The sequence below is a fragment of the Amyelois transitella genome, chromosome 27 (genome assembly GCF_032362555.1).
Source record: "Amyelois transitella isolate CPQ chromosome 27, ilAmyTran1.1, whole genome shotgun sequence".
Classification (NCBI taxonomy): Eukaryota; Metazoa; Arthropoda; class Insecta; order Lepidoptera; family Pyralidae; genus Amyelois; species Amyelois transitella.
Window position 1 is genome coordinate 1,696,982 of NC_083530.1, and position 20,067 is coordinate 1,717,048.

The 20,067-nt window shown below is 36.7% G+C and overlaps 1 protein-coding gene across 1 annotated transcript; it reads right to left on the minus strand.

Moving 5' to 3' along the window:
- Positions 1-606: 606 nt before the first annotated feature.
- On the minus strand, positions 607-20,019 carry LOC106142120 (CCAAT/enhancer-binding protein zeta). The gene is made up of 20 exons (XM_060952086.1): positions 19,768-20,019; positions 19,413-19,524; positions 18,759-18,859; positions 17,948-18,035; positions 17,140-17,313; positions 15,854-15,963; positions 15,397-15,542; positions 11,179-11,314; positions 10,253-10,458; positions 9,387-9,657; positions 8,711-8,876; positions 7,923-8,116; positions 6,933-7,068; positions 6,089-6,265; positions 4,905-4,989; positions 4,258-4,373; positions 3,397-3,555; positions 2,483-2,554; positions 1,406-1,492; positions 607-992 (listed from the first exon to the last, which is right to left on the minus strand). Exons 1-20 carry the CDS (start codon positions 19,924-19,926, stop codon positions 739-741), a joined length of 2,949 nt encoding a protein of 982 aa, XP_060808069.1. The 5' UTR covers positions 19,927-20,019; the 3' UTR covers positions 607-738.
- Between the last annotated feature and the right edge of the window lie 48 nt (positions 20,020-20,067).

A 20,067-nucleotide genomic window follows, 5' to 3' on the forward strand; every position in this document is an offset into this window, starting at 1 on the left:
AGGTCGCGCCATCTTTTATCGAGTGCATAGAACTGTTTTCAGACGCACGAATGCACCAATACAGTGAAAAACACAGCAGACAGTAACGCCATCTAGGTAATATTGTTAGAACTACGATGCAATGTCGATTTCCAAAGAAATTCGATAGTGGTAAGTGATGTCGCCATTCGCTCCGAGATGTCGATGTTCGCTCAGTTGAAGTCTCTAGAATGCGAATACTTTGCCGTGTGGTTCCCGGCACCAATAAATAAAAAAGAATAGGACCACTCCTACTCTTTTCCATAAACCCGTGTCCCGCACAACTTTTGTGCTCAATCGTTTAGTGCGAAATATTCATAGGTAATTTAAAACTGTGAACATTAGAAGTTATAAAATTATATTGCGCCAAATGAATAATTTGGAAAATAGATAAATTGCGATGAAAACTAAGGCCAATCAAAAATAGAAAATACTAAATTATGATTTATATAAAAGTGCGAAAAAAAAGGGTTCTTAAAGTTGGTGCGCCAACCTAATTACGAAAACCAAAAATTAGGGTATCCAATAGAGACTCGTATGATGAGACGCGATGAGTTTGCAAACTGTCAGTTTATATAAGTCTCAATTCTATCAGTAAACAAAACAACTGAACGTGGCCTATGAGTATTTTCAAGACTGTTGACTCTGTCTACCCCGCAAGGAAGTAGACGTGATGACGTAAAACAAATATTTATCAACATAATCGCATTTATTCACAACTTAAAACTTCTTCTTCTTCCCCCCTCCCCCCATTCTACCGCCTTTTCTCTTCTGTCCCTTTCTGCCTAGAATATTTCTGTTATAACCCTTAATCCACCTGTCCCGCTTATCTTCCCACGCTAATTGCTTGCTACTAGCGTTGTCCGTGTTCGCTACGGCGTGGACAGAGCCTTGTTTCTTGTTCGTCGCCGTCTCCTCTAATAGAGTTGAGAATTCTTCTGCTGATGCGAATAGCGAGCCTAAGTCGTCGCTTCCTGTGAAATAAAAGTTAATTTTGTTTTATGTATTACCACGTTTGTAAGTCGAATAAATTTGAATAAAAACAATAAATACAGTGTGACTTTTAATTCAACTGCCTAAATTTAACTGTTAAGTGTACTCATCTAAAGGATATTAAAAAGCGTTAAAAGAAAAATATCGGCTAGAAAGTACGAAAAAAAAATAAAAGTATAAAAATCCACGATCCTAAAATGTTCACATACATACATAAAATCACGCCTCTTTCCCGGAGGGGTAGGCAGAGACTACCTCATTCCACTTGCCACGATCTCTGCATACTTCCTTCGCTTCGTCCACATTCATAACTCTCTTCATGCAAGCTCGGTGATTTCGAGTACTTTAGACCTGCCCCTTATAAAAAAAAAATATATATTCAGATGTGAATTACCTTTCAATTTAAGCTTCATCTTGCCTTTACCCTTCTTGCCCGGCACGTCAATCTGTTCCTCATCATCGCTCCCCTCGAGCATCAGTTCTGTAATAAAAAAAAAGTGATATATTTATAATCTATTACATCTATCTAATATATTTAAACGAGCAATTCTTGTATATATATAATCAGGATCTCGGAAACGGCTCCAACGATTTTCATGAAAGTTACAGATTAGGGGCTTTCCGGCTTAAGGAATCGATTTATCAAGGTCCTAGGTTCGAGAAAAGCTCCGTTTCAAAGATATATAAACATTTTAAAAACCGCGTTTTAAGAAACTATATCAGCGCCATTTCTGGTAGACCGAGCAAAGCTCGGTCAACCGGGTGCTAATAAATAAACAGAGAAAAGTAATGAACGGAGGATGCACCACTTAACTCCACCGATAAGAAGTAAACTCTTAAATTTGATAAGAAAAAATAGTACCTGGGCGACCGAGCGTAGTAACGTGTTTTGTGTTGTTTCAAATGACATGAGAAAAACCACATCATTATATAATAGTCTAATAAAATAGGGATAGGCTTATAAAATTTGATCCTTTTTTTTAGGTGACGGGCTAGCAACCTGTCACTATTTGGATCTCAATTCCATCATCAAGGCGAGCGGCTGAACGTGGCCATTCAGTCTTTTCGGAACTATTGGCTCTGTCTACCCCGAAAGGGATATAGCCGTGACTATATGTATGTATTTATATAATAGTCTAATCATATACAAGAAAATGATTTTGAGTGAAAATATGGTAAAATAGAATTTTCCCCGATTTGAGACCCATAGGATTTTTTGTTACCGTCTCCACCTACATTTCAAATTTCAACGTAATCGTTATAGCCGATTGTTAAATTCAATCAAGGCTTATAAACTTGTCATTCTTCATTCAGGCGATAGGTCAGCATCCTGTCACTATTTGAATCTCAATTCTATCATTAAACCAAACTTAGCTGAACGTGGGCCATTCAGTTTTTACTCGACTGTTGGCTGTTGTCTACGCCGCAAGAGACGTAGACGTGACAATATGTCTGTGTACGTGTTACTGACCGTCCTCATCAGCAGACAGGGCCGGTTCCTCTTCATCTGCGGAGATATTTAGTTCACCATCTTCATCGCTTCCTGTTTTATAGAAATTTTTTCAATTATTAATTCATTTTGAAGCTGTGTCAATATAATAGAAATTATCTTTATTGCCTATAAAAAAATACATTTGTAGTAGAATCATAATTATGTATATTATGAATATGTTGAGCAAAGGCGGACTTATCGCTAAGCTTAAGAATACCACCACAACCCCATATCTTTCTCACGAATGTCGTCAAAGGCGACTAAGCGACAGGCTTATTCTTCTTGTAGGTGATCTTTAGGCATAACAACCTGTATATTATGCAAAATTTAGTATACTTATACTAAATTTTACTTATGTGCCGTGTGGTTCCTGGCACCAATAAAAGAAAAGAATAGGACCACTCCATCTCGTTCCCATGGATGTCGTAAAAGGCGACTAAGGGATAGGCTTATAAACTTGGGATTCTCTTTTAGGCGATGGGCTAGCAACCCGTCACTATTAGAATCTCAATTCTATCATTAAGCCAAACAGCTGAACGTGGCCTATCAGTCTTTTCAAGACTGTTGGCTCTGTCTACCCCGTAAGGGATAAAGACGTGATTATATGTATGTATGTAAAAAAAACTCACATTTTTTATTTCTGTTTGACCATACCTATATGAACCCTCTATATCGCTTTTTTAGCAATATGTTTCCAGTACAGACATCGGTCAGTTAAAATTTTGTTTTATATATACATAATATCCTTCATGGGGTAAGTCCGCCATTGCAAGTGATTTGTTTCTTTTATAACTATGTAGGTACTTACTATTTGTATACCTTTATCTTGTTACTGTGTAAATTTCTATGCAATAAAGATATTACAAACAAACAAATCATGTTTCAATACTAACCTCCGTCATCACCAATGTCTCCACCATCACCGTCATCGTCATCATCATCATCATCACCAGTGCCATCATCGCTGGCCGCGTCATCTGTCTTCTTTGACCCGCGTTTGCTCTTCGAAGACTCCATTTCAGCCAAATAGTCCAATTCTTCATCAGATTCCACTAGAAATTCAAGTTAAATATGTATATTTTTTTCTGCCGTATGGTTTCCGCCATTTAAATCCACATCTTTCCCATACATATGGTCACGTCTATATCCCTTGCGGGGCAGACAGAGCCAATAGTCTTGAAAAGATAGAATGACTATGTTCAGCTATTTGGCTTCATGATAGAATCTTTCCCATGGATGACAAAACTCGACAAATGGTCTATTCAATACAAAAATATTTTTTCGTACCATTAGTTCCTGAGATTAGCGCGTTCAAACAAACAAACAAACTCATCAGCTTTATTATATTAGTATAGATGTATGTATGACGTATGTATAATATTTATGTATGAATAATATGCATGTATGTATAATATGTATGTATATACATACATACATATGTTCACGTCTATATCCCTTGCGGGGTAGACAGAGCCAACAGTCTTGAAAGGACTGAATGGCCACGTTCAGCTATTTGGCTTAGTGATATATTTGAGATTCAAATAGTGACAGGTTGCTAGCCCATCGCCTAAAAAAGAATCCCAAGTTTGTAAGCCTATCCCTTAGTCGCCCTTTACGAAATCCATGGGAAAGAGATGGAGTGGTCCTATTCTTTTTTGTATTGGTGCCGGGAACCACACGGTACTGTATGTATGTATGTAAAAATAAAAGTGTTCTCTTAGTTTAATGTCGTGGTGAACATGTCGTAAACTCACAATGTGTCTTGCCGGTCATACTGTCCAAGTATTGCTCGAAATCTTCGCTCGTCACCGACTCATTGTCACTGTCCTCGCCGTCTGAACCTTGGACCTCGCGGCGTTTCTTCAGGAAACTGAAATCGCATGTTTATTGTTGAAAAAAAAAAAAATAGTAATTTAATGTGTATTGTACTTCTTAAAAGATAAATGATGGCGTGTGGTTCCCGTTTTTTCAAAACTGTTGGCTTTGTCCACCCCGCATGGTATATAGACGTGATTATATGAAATAATGCATTATATAAAAAAAATAAGTTTAAATGCCTATTATACTTAATTAATGATAAATTGTTTAATCTAATATTATCCATATAATGTCTCATCTCATCTCATCTTTATTGCCCATAAAAATTAAATACATAATATGTAGATACACATAGTCACATCTATATCCCTTGCGGAGTAGACAGAGCCAACAGTCTTAAAAAGACTGAGCCCAGCCAAAAAAAAATAAACATATAAATAAACGTTATTTTCACTCACTTACTATTAGTTAAGGAAATCATTCCTTAACATCAAAAAACTAATATGTACCTTTTTTCTCTAAATAAAGAAGCATATTATTATTATTAAATAAATAAAATTATAATAAAATTTAAAAGTCTCACTCGTATAAGAACTTCTCGTCAACGGGTATTTTCTTGACATCTTCATTCAGATACGTAGACGAGTTCACTGGTATACTTCTTAGACCTGTAAATAAATTGAAAAAATAATTATTTATTATTTGTTGTTTAATTACATGGTTATCATGATCAAATCTAGGGTTCCATATCTATACTAATATTGTAAAGCTGAAGAGTTTGTTTGTTTGAACGCGCTAATCTCAGGAACTACTGGTACAAAATGAATAATTCTTTTTGTGTTGAATAGACCATTTATCGAGGAAGGCTTTAGGCTATATAACATCACGCTGCAACTATTAGGAGCGAAGAAATAATGGAAAATGTGAAAAAAAAACGGGGAAAATTAGTCATCCTTGAGGGCTTCAATGATGCCCAAAATAACTATTCCACGCGGACGAAGTCGCGGGCACAGCTAGTTGGATTATATATATGTATATACATTATATATATAATTTAGAAGAAAAATAAGATCGAGTTAATTCTTTCCTTCTGATATTTTTATTCAGTTCAGATATTAATCAGAGGGTTATGAATGTGGATGAAGCGAAGAAAGTATGCAGAGATCGAGGCAAGTGGAAAGATTTAGTCCTTGCCTACCCTCCTGCCTAAAAAGGCGCGATATTATATATTTGACGAAATATTCGTATCTTAATAATTCGTTTTAAATTCATTCATATTTTTTAATGTAGACAATGTGCATTTGTCCACGATTTAGATTTAAGAGATCTACATTTGTAAATTGACGTCCGTTGAAAATGCTGCAGTGTAGTTTGTTCCGCCGCTTCTTCTACACATGCGTTTTGGTGGCGGTAGTAGTTATAATTAGATTTAAGTGATGTGACGTCAATAAGTGATACCTTGTATACAATTTTGATAATAAATCTATTCTATGTAGGTACTTTGAGCACATATACGGCCTCTGTGGCGCAGCGGTAGTACGCTTGTCTGTGACACCGGAGGTCCCGGGTTCGAATCCCAGTCAGGGCGTGATGAGAAAGGAACTTTTTCAGATTGGCCTGGCTCTTGGATTTTTATCTATATAAGTATTTATTATAAAATATAGTATCGTTGAGTTAGTATCTCGTAACACAAGTCTCGAACTTACTTCGAGGCTAACTCAATATGTGTAATTTGTCTCGTATATATATATATATATATATATTTACCTTTAGCAGTATAATTCTTCCTCACTGCGAATTTCGGATGCGAACCCTTCACCTTCTTCACGTCACCTTCCTCGTTATTCTCCGCCCGTTTCTTCGGATTCTTGAACACGAACCGGTCTAAGAAACGTATACCGGAGAAATCCTTCAACGGATCACCGCTGTACTGGATTATTTGCTCTGGAATGATACAGAAAGTACTTATTGTCAATCTTGTCATTCTTTATTCTTCTTGATTGAAGTGATGTGACGTCAATAAGAGATACCTTGTAATCCAATTTTTTAAATAAATCTATTCTATATTAATTTTCATACTATCATACTGTAATTTATCATTATCATTTAATATTTTACAATATTAAAACATATACACAATCATTTGAATCAATTTTTTCATCAGTCATTGTTATCATTCCTCGCTCTTTTTCATCAATCTTCATTCCAAATGTTTAATCGTTATTTTACGCAAGTGCAATGTACATGTGTTGAGTTAGAAGACTTCTTAATTAGACTTATGTTATGTATTTTTATGGTAACAATTTGTTTTGTGTGCCATGTGGGGCACCAATAGTAAAAAGTTGAGGACCACAACATCTCTTTCCCATGGATGTCGTAAAAGGCGACTAAGGGATAGGCTTATATACTTCAGATTCCTCTTATAGGCGATGGGCTAGCAACCTGTCACTATTTGAATCTCAACTCTACCATGAAACCAAGCAGCTGAGCGTGGCCTTTTACTATGATGACAATTGCCTCTGTCTGCCCCGCAGTGGATGTAGACGTAATTATAAGTTAAGTATCAAAACAAAATACATAAATAAATGAGAATAAACAAAATACACATTACCATTGAGCAATCTCTCAGCGAACAACCTGACCGTAGGATGGAAATGTCTGGACAGAGCGATGAGTTCGAGGTAAGCCGAGCAATGAGCGCCCGAGAACGAGGGGTTGCGGGCGTAAGGGTTGTGTTCTGTTATTACCTTTAGAGACGATAAAAAAAATACGCATTAATACACTTAATAAGTGAAGAAAAACAAATCCAGTAATTTTTTATTAAATTTCATTTTTATGAGAAACCAAACAGCGCCATCTGTTGGCGAATAGCTGGTGATTAAGTATTGGCTAACGCCATCTATTGGCCAATAGCCGATGAGGTCTTCTAACAACATCTATCGTCCAACAGCCGATAAGTTCCTACTAGCGCCATCTATTGTCGAATAGTCAATTAGATTTCTTTGGCGCAACCTATTGACTTCTGATGAGTTTTTTAACGGCATCTATTGACGAATAGCCGATAAGCTTTCACTAGCGTCATCTATTATCAAATAGCCGATTAGTTTCCCCTAGCGCCATCTAACGGGAAATAGCTGATGAGCTTCTTCTAGCGCCATTTTTTGGTGAATATCTAATAGTTCTTTGGCGACTTTGAAAGATGTTATACCGAAACGCTGAGAAAAACAAATATGCTGACATCAGGCGGAAAAATATGACCTAGAAATGTTTCCGTAAAGTCTTTTTATAATTTCAACACACTGTCTTCCTAATTTGCCGTGTGGTTCCCGGCACCAATAGAAAAAAGAATAGGACCACTCCATCTCGTTCCCATGGATGTCGTAAAAGCGCGTAGCGACTAAGGGATAGGCTTATAAACTTGGGATTCTTCTTTTAGGCGATGGGCTACCAACCTGTCACTATTTGAATCTCAATTCCATCATTAAGCCAAACAGCTGAACGTGTCCTAGCAGTCTTTTCAAGACTGTTGGCTCTGTCTACCCCGCAAGGGATATAGACGTGACCGTATGTATGTATGTTAATTTAAAAAAACAACCCTCACCCTGTCCAAATTGACAGTCTTCTTCAACTGTATCTTGGCATCTTTCTCTTTCTCCTGCTTATCACCCGTCTCACTCTCAACTTTGACTTTAGCGTGGTACCATCCCGCGACCGCTTCGCTTTTACGTTTCCTTGGCTTGATGTTCCCTTGATCGTCGATTTTCAAGTCCACATACGTCTCATCGTCATCGTCATCTGAAACAAAAGACACCATATAAATAAATAAATATATACGGGAAAAATTACACAGATTGAGTTAGCCTCGATGTAAGTTCGAAACTTGTGTTATGAGATACAACTCAACGGTACTATATTTTGTAATAAATACTTGTATAGATAAACATCCAAGAACCAGGCCAATCAGAGCAAGTTCGTTTCTCATCATGCCCTGGCCGGGATTCGAACCCGGGACCTCCGGTGTCACAGACAAGCGCACAACCGCTGCGCCACAGAGGCCGTCTAATCATATATGTATATATACGTTAACTTATATCAGTCAACCAGTTAGACGACTCACATCATTCTGAGCAAACTTGTCCTTGTCTAACAGAAAATTTTACAGAAATTCCCGCGGGAGTATAAATGTATTCTTGCCTTTATAAACCTACCTCTTTATATTCTAACAATAGAAACCCTATCAATCCCTTGGGAGCTCCGGGATAAAAAGTAGCCTTTATGTTATTATGGGTCTTCAGCTACCTACATACCAGATTTCATCGTAATCGGTTCACTAGTTTTTGCATGAAAGAGTGTATATAGACCAAAAAAAAATGTTAAAATCTAACTCACCCATCAACAGATCTCTTTTGTCGCCTCGAAGCAAATCAACTCTCTTCTGTTCCGCCTTCTCTACTACCGTCGTGTCTATGGTATCATTCACCGTCTCTATTACGTCATCTTTGTCTATGCCCTCGCCGTTTTCAACTTCTGTAATCTCCGTTTCTTCTTTTACTTCCTGTAGAATGAATTATTTTAATAGTTAGATGTATATATATACATATAAACACGTCCACAACCCATGCGGGGTAGACAGAGCCAACAGTCTATATACATATATATATATATATATATATATATATATATATATATATATATATATAACATATTGATTGATGTATAACCTATTTAATCTATTTTGCTTTAGGGTACACTTGACCTGACCTTTAGCCAAATAATACTACAGGATAAAAAGTCAGTATAGTAGCTATATGTTATTCTGGGTTTTCAGCTACCTACATACCAAATTTCATCGTAATCGATTCAGTAGTTTTTGCGTGAAAGAGTAACAAACATCCATACTCACAAACTTTCGCATTTATAATATTAGTAGGACAATTATTACGTAATTATATCCCCAATGACATTGTAAGCTTTTTTAAAAAAAATCTTAACCTCTATAAATCAGCTTTTCCATTAGCCAACGTATCCGAAACCCCAAAAAAAAAAAAAGCTCGACATATCGTACCTCCTTAATCACCTTTTTGCTCCAAACCAATTTAACAGCTTCCTTCTTGTCTGCGCCTTTTAAAACTTGCGATATCAAAAACATAGCGCCGCTCGCCTGCCCGGGCGGCGAATAGCAACACTGCGCCAACAATCTTTTTATAAAAGCGCAAACTCTGTTAATATTGTTGTCCTGCTTCAACGATTTGTAAATGAGCGAGAAGAACAGAGCCGAGTGGGTCGTGTTGAAGATATCAGGGTTGGACAATTTGCGGTAGAGGGCGGTGTAATAGCTGTAAAGGAAAATATACATATGTACATACATAAAATCACGCCTCTTTCCCGGAGGGGTAGGCAGAGACTACCTCTTTCCACTTGCCACGATCCCTGCATACTTCCTTGGAAAATATGTATATATAATATATATATACATATAATCACGTCTATATCCCTTGCGGTGTAGACAGAGCCAACAGTATATTAGTACTGGACAAAAGCACCAATTATAGCGTATATGTATGTCTTAGAGTAAAACAATAAACAGCTAATCAAATGAAATTGTAAATAAATTCCATAATAAAGATATATGTATATTTTAATTTTTTTCTAAGAAACAGCCAACCAAATGACAGTGTTAATGAATTATATAATAAATATTTTTTTTTTAGCTGAACGTAGCCATTCAGTATTTTCAAGACTGTTGGCTCTGTCTACCTCGCAAGGGATATAGACGTGACCATGTATGTATGTAAAAAAACTCACATATTTGAATTCTGTTTGACCATACTATATGAACCCTATATATATATTTTTTTCCTTTTTTTTTATTATTTTTCTTTCGTTTATTTTTTTATTTTTGTCTTTCGTTTTATTTTTTATTTAACTCACCGATCTGAAGTCCCTTTGGACGCGTCACTGATATGAAAAAGCAAAGCCAGAGCGTGTATCGCTATGTTAGTACCGGACAAATGCACCAATTTGTGTATGGCGTCTATATGCGCAGGAGTTTCAGACACTCTGTCCTTGTCTGCGAAGGGGTAAGCGCGTTTGACACCCGTCAGTATAGCGGACATTAGACGCGAGTCGATATCACCCTGAAAAGGAACATTATAGATAGATACATATATACATGTGCCGTGTGGTCCCCGGCACCAGCAGAAAAAAGAATAGGACCACTCCATCTATCTCCCATGGATGTCGTAAAAGGCGATTAAGGGGTAGGCTTATAAACTTGGGATTCTTCTTTTAGGCGATGGGCTAGCAACCTGTCACTATTTGAACCTAAATTCTATCATTAACCCAAACAGCTGAACGTGGCCTATCAGTCTTTTCAAGACTGTTGGTTCTGTCTACCTCGCAAGGGATATAGACGTGATTATATGTGATATATGTGAAATGTGACATACATACATACATATGGTCACGTCTATATCCCTTGCGGGGTAGACAGAGCCGACAGTTTTGAAAAGACTGATAGGCCACGTTCAGCTGTTTGGCTTAATGATAGATATAGATAGATAAAACTCTTTATTGCACCATAAGAGTATAAAATAGCACAAAACAGCACAAAACAGACAGAGATGGTACAAAGGCGGACTTATCGCTAATGCAATATCAACACACAAATTATAACAAAAATTTGATTTCAAATGTCTACTATTTACTTATTTACGAGATTTTTCGCATGAACGTGTCTTTAAAACATTATACATACATACAATCACGTCTTCATACCTACTACCTACCCCTCCGGGAAAGAGGCGTGATTTATGTATGTATGTATGTAAGTTTAACAAAAAAAAAAAAACACATACCTTTTTGATGGAAGCTTTGAAGAACGAAAAGTATATCCTTATAAGATTCTCCGCGACCCTGGAATCATCTTTGCCCAGGAAAAACTGGTTCAGAAAGCAAACGCCGTAATATTGTGCTCGAGGCGATATGTTGGACCTGAAATTTACAAGTCACAAACATACATATAGGCACGTCTATATCCCTTGCGGGGTAGACAGAGCCAACAGTCTTGAAAAGACTGATAGGCCACGTTCAGCTGTTTGGCTTTATGATGGAATTGAGATTCAAATAGTGACAGGTTGCTAGCCCATCGCCTAAAAGAATCCCGTTTATAAGCCTATCCCTTAGTCGCCTTTTACGACATCCATGGGAACGAGATGGAGTGGTTCTATTCTTTTTTTTATTGGTGCCGGGAACCACACGGCACAATATCTACTTATTTCACAAACAGTCTTGAAAATATCGTAACGTAATGTAATTAAGAGTCTGGATACCTTAGGGTACTTTTTAGTTCGGTAAAAAACTATAGTTGAATGAATGAATGAATTTATTTATTTGCAGGCAAACACGGTTTAAAATACATAGTAGGACAAAAGTATGTCTAGGTTTAACAGAGCAAGCGTGTTGCACCAATAGTTGGCATGCAAATGTTGAAGTCAATAATGTCTATTAAAATAAATTACAAATACGATAAAAATTACGTCAATAGTTACAATAATAAAAAAGCATTAATTAAAATTATTTGGAATTATTTGGTGGCGCTATATGTCAGAACTTAAAACTAAAAAACTCATTAATATTATAAAAGCAATTATTGATAAGTAGAGTGAGGAGTTGTTTTTTAAATTTAGACATTGGCAGTGACCTTATGTTTTCGGACAAATGGTTATATATCTTTATTGCCATGTTATAACTGTTCATTTTGAATGATTTCGTTGTATGAGGTTGGAAAGCCAGTCGGTTTGGGTATCTTAGTCCAGAAGGATACGATATTTTTTTAAATAATTGTATGTTATTCTTTACAAATATGCAGATGTCCAATATATACATAGAAGTCAATGTCAATATTTTTAATTTTTTAAATAATGGTCTACAGCTATCTAATGGTTTGGCACCACATAAGGCTCTAACACATTTTTTCTGTATTAAGAAAACATCATCGACACTAACAGAATTTCCCCAAATGACTAGTCCATACCGCAGAGCCGAGCAAACATGACCGTGGTAAGCAAGGAGTGCTGTATCTTGACCACAAGTAATTCTTAACCGATATAGAGCGTAAACAAAACGGTTTAATCTTTGGCTTAAGTATTCAACATGCTCTTTCCACGATAAATGTTTGTCAAGCATAATGCCCAAAAACTTTGTCGAAACACACTCCCTAATTAGGTTGCCATTGTACGCTATGGACAGGTCCTGAGGTCTACCATTCTTATTTATATATTGTAAGTAAGTTGTTTTAGATAAGTTTACATATAGGTTATTATCTTCCAGCCATTTTACTGTTTTGCATATAGTGTCATTAATTTCTTTCTCATAACTACAATCTGCTCTCTTGTGAAAAACAATAGTTAGGTCATCAGCAAACAGTATACATGGATAAGATGTGATTGTTGGCAACTCATTTATGTAGAGAATAAACAGGAGAGGCCCGAGTACGCTGCCTTGAGGCACACCTACTTTATTTGTTGCAATTGATGATCGGAAAGCTTTAAACTCTAAATCGCCATTGAAACTATTAACCTCTACACATTGGGTTCTTGCATCAAGGTAATCGGCAATTAAATCATGAGCTTTACCTCTGATACCATATCGCTCAAGTTTCGCTAATAGAGTTCCATGACATACGAAATCAAAGGCGCGTGTCATGTCAAATTGTACGGAAGTTACTGGGACTCTAATATCCATATTATTAGCAATTTGCTTTACAAAGGAAAAGCAAGCAGTTGTTGTAGATCTTCCCCTCCGGAAGCCATGCTGTTCAGGTCTTATAATTTGAAATTTTTCGAGAAATGAAGTTAATCTGGCATGGATGACGTTTTCCCAAATTTTTGATAAAATAGGTATTAATGTTATAGGCCGGTAATTATTCATGTCATCCTCGTCACCTTTTTTGTGTAAGGGCTTTACGATCGAGTGTTTAAAGCTAGGTGGGAAGATGCCACTTTCTAGGGATAGATTTATCAAATATGCTATCAGTGGGGAGAGCTCTAAGGCACAGGCTTTTAAAATTTTGGTAGATATTTCGTCATACCCAACCGAACAGGTGTTGTTAAGGGATTTTATTATTTTATATATTTCGTTTTCGTCACTGGGTGTCAAATAAATGGTAGAGTCATTTCTTTTTAATAACCGAAGGTCTGCTTTTACTTTTGCGTCATATTTCTCGTGTGTCAAGTCAATAAAATGTTTGTTAAACTCGTTTGAAATTTGTTCCGGTTTTATAATATTTTTATCTTTAATTTTTACACATTTAATTACTCTTTTACTGTGATTGTGTCCTTTTTTATTGATAATATTCCATGCTGCTAGACATATATTTTTTGCTGTTTTTATAAAATTATTGTTATCGATTTTTTGGGACAAATATATACACTTTTTTAACAAATTGCTATAATTCCTATATGTCATTTTATTATGTTTGGTGTTATGTTTGTAGTATGTCATACGTAATGTTCTTTTCCTAGCACATGATTTTTTAATGCCATTCGTGAGCCATCTGAGTTTCTTAGTTTTATCCACTTTACATTTTGTTTTGTATGTTGGGAAGCACAAATTATATAATAGTTGTAGTTCGTTGTGGAAATTTGTAAATGTGTTCCGAACATTACCTGTATCAAAGATCTCTGACCATGGATAGTGACCTACAAAATATTTAAACTTTTCTATGTTATCCTTACTAAAATCTCTCTTTGTCTCAAACCAATAACTAATATATTCCTCTTTTCTATTAATAGGAACGGATAGTAGTTGTGCCGTATCATGGTCAGAGAGGTGTAGAGGAAGTGTTACGCCTGTTGCTTCCGAGATATTGCTCGCAAAAAGGTCAATACAAGATTTCTTTCGAGTGGCTGTATGTATGTTTAAGTTTAGGTTATAGCTGTGGACTATTTTTTTTAACTTATTTGTTAGGTTAATTGATCTTGGATCTTTTCCTATTGTGTTTATATTCCAATCCCCTGCTAAAATTATACTTCTATTGGTCTTATTCCTCAATTTATGTAATAGAGCTTCAAGTCTTTGAAAAAATATATTTATATCGGCATCTGGAATCCTGTATAAGCAAACTAGGATAATTTTGTGTGCAACAATTTCAATGCCACAGCACTCGAAAGTACGTTCGAGTGCTAACTCTTTAATATATGGTAGATCTTTTATCTCTAGTGAAGTGTCACTTAGTATGCCTACGCCTCCCCGCTTTTTCTTTCCCTTTTTGTGAACTCTACAAAAACTTGAACCAAGATTGTACCCATTTATCTGTAAGTAAGACTCGTGACCGCGTGGTATAAATGTTTCTGTTAAGCAGACTATGTCTATGGACTTTTTTGTATTATTTAATTCACAAAGAGCAATATCTAAGAACTCCTTTTTATTGGTAAAACCGCTAATGTTTTGATGTAACAATCGTAGAGTTTCGTTTTGATTATCTATAAAAAAGGCTGTCTAGTTTTTGTTCTAGTTCTCGTGGGATTTGCGTAAAACCTGTCTTCTTAAATTATATAGGTGCTTAGGTAATATAGCTTGTAGCTTTTTGACAAATGGTAATAATATATTAGACTAGCTGTGCCAGCGACTTCGTCCGCGTGAAATAGTTATTTTGGCCCTCAAGGATGAATACTTTACCCCGTTTTTTTTCACATTCTCCATTATTTCTTCGCTCCTTATAGTTGCAGCGTGATGTTATATAGCCTAAAGCCTTCCTCGATGAATTTTCTATTCAACGCGAAAATATTTTTTCAATTCGAACCAGTAGTTCCTGAGATTAGCGCGTTCAAACAAACAAACTCTTCAGCTTTTTAATATTAGTATAGATATAACTTAAATTGAATTTACTGATATGTAAAATGACGTTAAAACTGCCAGCGAAGGCTTATTATCTGAATAAAATATTGATTATGATTACAATAATAACGAGTTTAAATAAATTAATACTTAAACAACATTCAATCGACCTTGAAAAAGTTAAGAGTGGGATAGAAATAGGGTGAGCAAGCAAGTGAGAGAGATAGCAACATTACCTGAACAGCATTTTCTCGATTTCGGCCAAAACAACACCCTTCATATTGGGATGGTTGTACAAAAGTTGGCAGAGATGGTAAGTGACTTTGGACGAGACAGACTGGGATGGGTCGCCGAGTTTGTTGATAATGTTCGTTAGCAGCATCTGTTGATAAAACGATAATATATTTTTAGTGTGAGTACTTATCGTAACGTATCTTGATCAAATTAACGACGTCCTGGTAAAGGGTCAGGTTGAGAGTACCCGAAACCGCCGAGCTTGCACGAAGAGAGTTTTAAATGAAGCGAAAGAAGTATGCTGACATCATGACAAGTGGAAACGTAGTCTCTCCCTCCCCATCCAGAAAAACAGCAGATTTTATGTATGTATGTATCTGCAGGCTATGTAAGTATCACGAGCGAATCCCGGGCGGGCCGCTAGTATTGTATGAACAGTCTTTAAATAAAAAAACTCACCTTTTCTCTCTCCGGATGGTGCATCAGAAGATAAGACATGGCGCTGACGGCTTTCTCTTTGTTAGCATCGACCGAGTCGTGTCCGAACTTGTTCAGGGCTTCCACGTACGCTGGAATTACGCAGAACATGTTCACTTCTATATGTATAGGGTTTCCCTTCAGCTAGTTCCGCAATACTTTGGGTTCCACAACCGTTGCAACATCCTAAATATCTAATTATTTTTATACATACATACATATGGTCACGTCTATATCCCTTGCGGGGTAGACAGAGCCAACAGTCTTGAAAAGACCGGATGGCCACGTTCAGCTATTTGGCTTAATGATAGAATTGAGATTCAAATTTTGACAGGTTGCTAGCCCATCGCCTAGAATCCCAAGTTTGTAAGCCTATCCCTTAGTCGCCTTTTACGACATCCACGGGAAACAGATGGAGTGGTCCTATTCTTTTTTGTATTGGTGAACCGGGAACCACACGGAACCAATTATTTTTATAAAAGAAAAATACTATTAAAAAATCCTCATCCGCTTTCGTTTCTTCAAAATTTAAGAGGAGTTTGTGTAGAATTTAACTGCGCATGCGCATCGCGTTTCCATTGCACACCCGCGCGAGCGAGACCTCGCTGTTCCTTGTTACACACACACACATACACATTTTCACGTCTATTTTCCTTGCGGGGTAGACAGAGCTTACAGTCTTGCAAAGACTCATAGGCCAAGTTCAGCTGTTTGGCTTAATGATAGAATTGAGATTCAAATAGTGACAGGTTGCTAGCCTTGCCGGTTTCGGGTACTTACGACCTAACCTTTCATCTTCGATCAAAAATACATACATATATATATATATATATATATACGGGACAAATTACACAGATTGAGTTAGCCTCGATGTAAGTTCGAGACTTGTGTTGCGAGATACTAACTCAACGATACTATATTTTATAATAAATACTTACATAGATAAACATCCAAGACCCAGACCGATCAGAGAGAGTTCGTTTCTCATCATGCCCTGGCCGGGATTCGAACCCGAGTCCTCCGGTGTCACAGACAAGCGTATTACCGCTGCGCCACAGAGGCCGTCAAAAAATACATACATACATAAAATCACGCCTCTTTCCCGGAGGCGTGAGACTACCTCTTTCCACTTGCCACGATCTCAGCACACTTCCTTCGCTTCATCCACATTCATAACTCTCTTCATGCAAGCTCGGCGGCTTCGGGTACTTTTGACCTGACCCTTCACCCTGTAAAAAAAATATAAAAAATATATATATGGAACTTACTCCCATACAATTCCTTGAGCTGATCTTCATAATACCACAGCTTCAAAATATTCCTCCTCTGCTGTTTATTACCAGAAGTCATGTCATCCACGTGGCCAAGTGGATGTTGATCAAACGTTCTCAGTTTCACATCCGGAATGAGTAGGTCTGATATTAGTAGTTCTGAAAGGGCGTCTGTAATAGAAAGATGATTTTATTTTAAGTATTTAAAGTACACTCCCGATGCTAAATTATACTATACTGGAGGCCGCCCGCGACTTCGTCCGCATGGAAACCCTATCAATCCCGCGGGTACTCCGGGATAATAAGTAGCCTGTGTGTTATTCTGGCTACCTACATACTAAATTTCATCGTAATCGGTTCAGTAGTTTTTGCGTGAAAGAATAACAAACATCCATACTGACATCTTGATGTATTTTGCGGTAAAAACATCGCATTTACACATTATTCTGAATCTCGGTTCTATCATTAAGCCAAATAGCTGAATGTGGCCATTCAGTCTTTTCAAGACTGTTGGCTCTGTCTACCCCGCAAGGGATATAGACGTGATCATATGTATGTATGTTACACATTATTACATAAATAAATACCTACATCGCATTTACAGTTACGCATACGCATCATAAACTTTTTCTGTTTGGTCAGCTGGTAGACTGGTAGATAATGCCAAATGGCATTAAGTCTTTTGTACATTAAAAAAAATATCCTTTTGGTGCCGGGAACCCCACGGCACACTTATAATAATATATAGTGAATTAATACTATGTATCTTAAATATAAAACGAATAAATAACCAACATGTACACACCAATAACAATAATGCCGTCCTTTTTCTTCGCAGGTTTAACACTGTTGATCAAATTCCTCAACGCTGTCAAATTGTACACTGGATTGTCCTGGAGGAGATGAAGTAAATTTTGTATTTAAATGACTTACATACATATAATCACGTCTATTTTCCTTGTGGGGTAGACAGAGTAAGCAGTCTTGAAATACTGGTAAACCACATTCAACTGTTTGGCTTCATAATAGAATAGAGATTCAAATAGTGACAGAATACTAGCCTATCGCCCAAAAGAAGAATCCTAAGTTAATAAGCCTATTTTTACATTTACATACATACAGTAATATTTACATCCCTGACGGGGTAGACAGAGCTAACAGTCTTAAAAAAACTGATAGACCATGGTCAGCTGCAGCTGCTTAATGATAGAATTGAGATTCAAATAGTGACAGGTTGCTATCCCATCCTCACAAAGAAAAATCTCAAGTTTATAAGCCTATTTTTACATATCAAATCAAAAAATACTAAATGTATTGTACCTATTGTATAAATAAAATTTACATACATACATATGGTCACGTCTATATCCCTTGTGAGGTAGACAGAGCCAACAGTCTTGAAAAAACTGAATGGCCACGCTCAGCTATTTCGCTTAATCATAGAATTGAGATTCAAATAGTGACAGGTTGCTAGCCCATCGCCTAAAAAAAGAATCCCAATTTTGTAACCTATCCCTTAGTCGCCTTTTACGACATCCACAGGAAAGAGATGGAGTGGTCCCATTTTTTTTTTGTACTAGTGCCCGGAACCACGTGGCACTAAAAATAAAATTTACCTGTATCAAAATCGTAGCGGCCGCAACCCTGTCCCCAATCGCACCTTTGTTCAGAAGCGTCTTTGCCCACTGGTGATCCGATGAGCCACTCCTGTTTGTTTCTGGAAAAATACAAAAAAAATTATGTTAAGTGTTATGATATTATCATTATCCGACTAATATTATAAATGGGAAAGTTATTGAGTATGCCAGTATGTATGTTTGTTACGCTTTCACGCAAAAACTACTGAAACAATTAAGATGAAATTTGGTATGTAGGTAGTTCTGGCAAGGGGGGGTCACGGGAGGGGTAACACCCCCCTCCCGTGACCCCCCCTTGCCGGAAGCCTAGTTTTTTTACGAATTTTTAAAGTTTTCATATAAAAAATGCACCCCCTGCACCCCTGCTGTCCGTATACCAACAGCTACTTTCGAAGTCAGTAGATAAGATGACAGTAGCACATAACCAAAACAGCGGATTGCGTTCTGTTCATAGTTAGTGTCTTTTTTGTTTTTACTTTTAAGCAAAGTTTTTGGGGGGGTCATACAAACCCTCCCCACCTCCTCCCCAACCTCTCTGGCGGTGGCCCGTTTTAGTCAGTCATGATTAAACTTTTTCTGATTGGTTTAGTTTTAATTTTTTTGTATTAAATGACAATTATATTTTCAACTTACTTGTCTCATAAGCTAGGGTGTCTCCATGCAGAGCGCTGTTGGCCTCTTTTCTCATTTCCTCCACCTGTTCTGGTGTTAAGGTCTTTGTTATTGTAGTTGGTTCTTCCGGCAACTGTAAATAATTTAAATAGAAAATTTATTCTTAATGATAAAAGGATTAACTTTAGTTCCCGTCCCGAAAAAGTGTGATTATAGTTATGTCTTATAAGAGCAAAAGAGAACTAGGTACTTAAATGGAATAAATAAATAAGGAGAAATTGAGATTACAACCAAAGTTGCACACAATAATATTAAGATAAAGCTAGTTCCAGTGGTCACATAGGTGTTTAAAAAGTATTAAACTGTTTTAACTTACCTGATGATACCATTTCTTTTTATCCTCATATTCAATAGATTCAGCGAAATGTTTTGCTATTCCAGAACCCTTTTTATTGTCAGCATTTTTGTCAACTTTACCATAATTGGTATAAGCTTCGTCGACTAAAATATTCTCCTCAAATCTTTTATGCTTCATTTTGACTTGAAATTACATTAAATTTGAATAAAACAAACTATAACACGTGAAAATCAGTGTCTATTGCGGGAAGGTTATATTTTTGTTTTTGACATTGACATACCGTGACATAAGTATATTGACTAGACAATGACTTTTAGT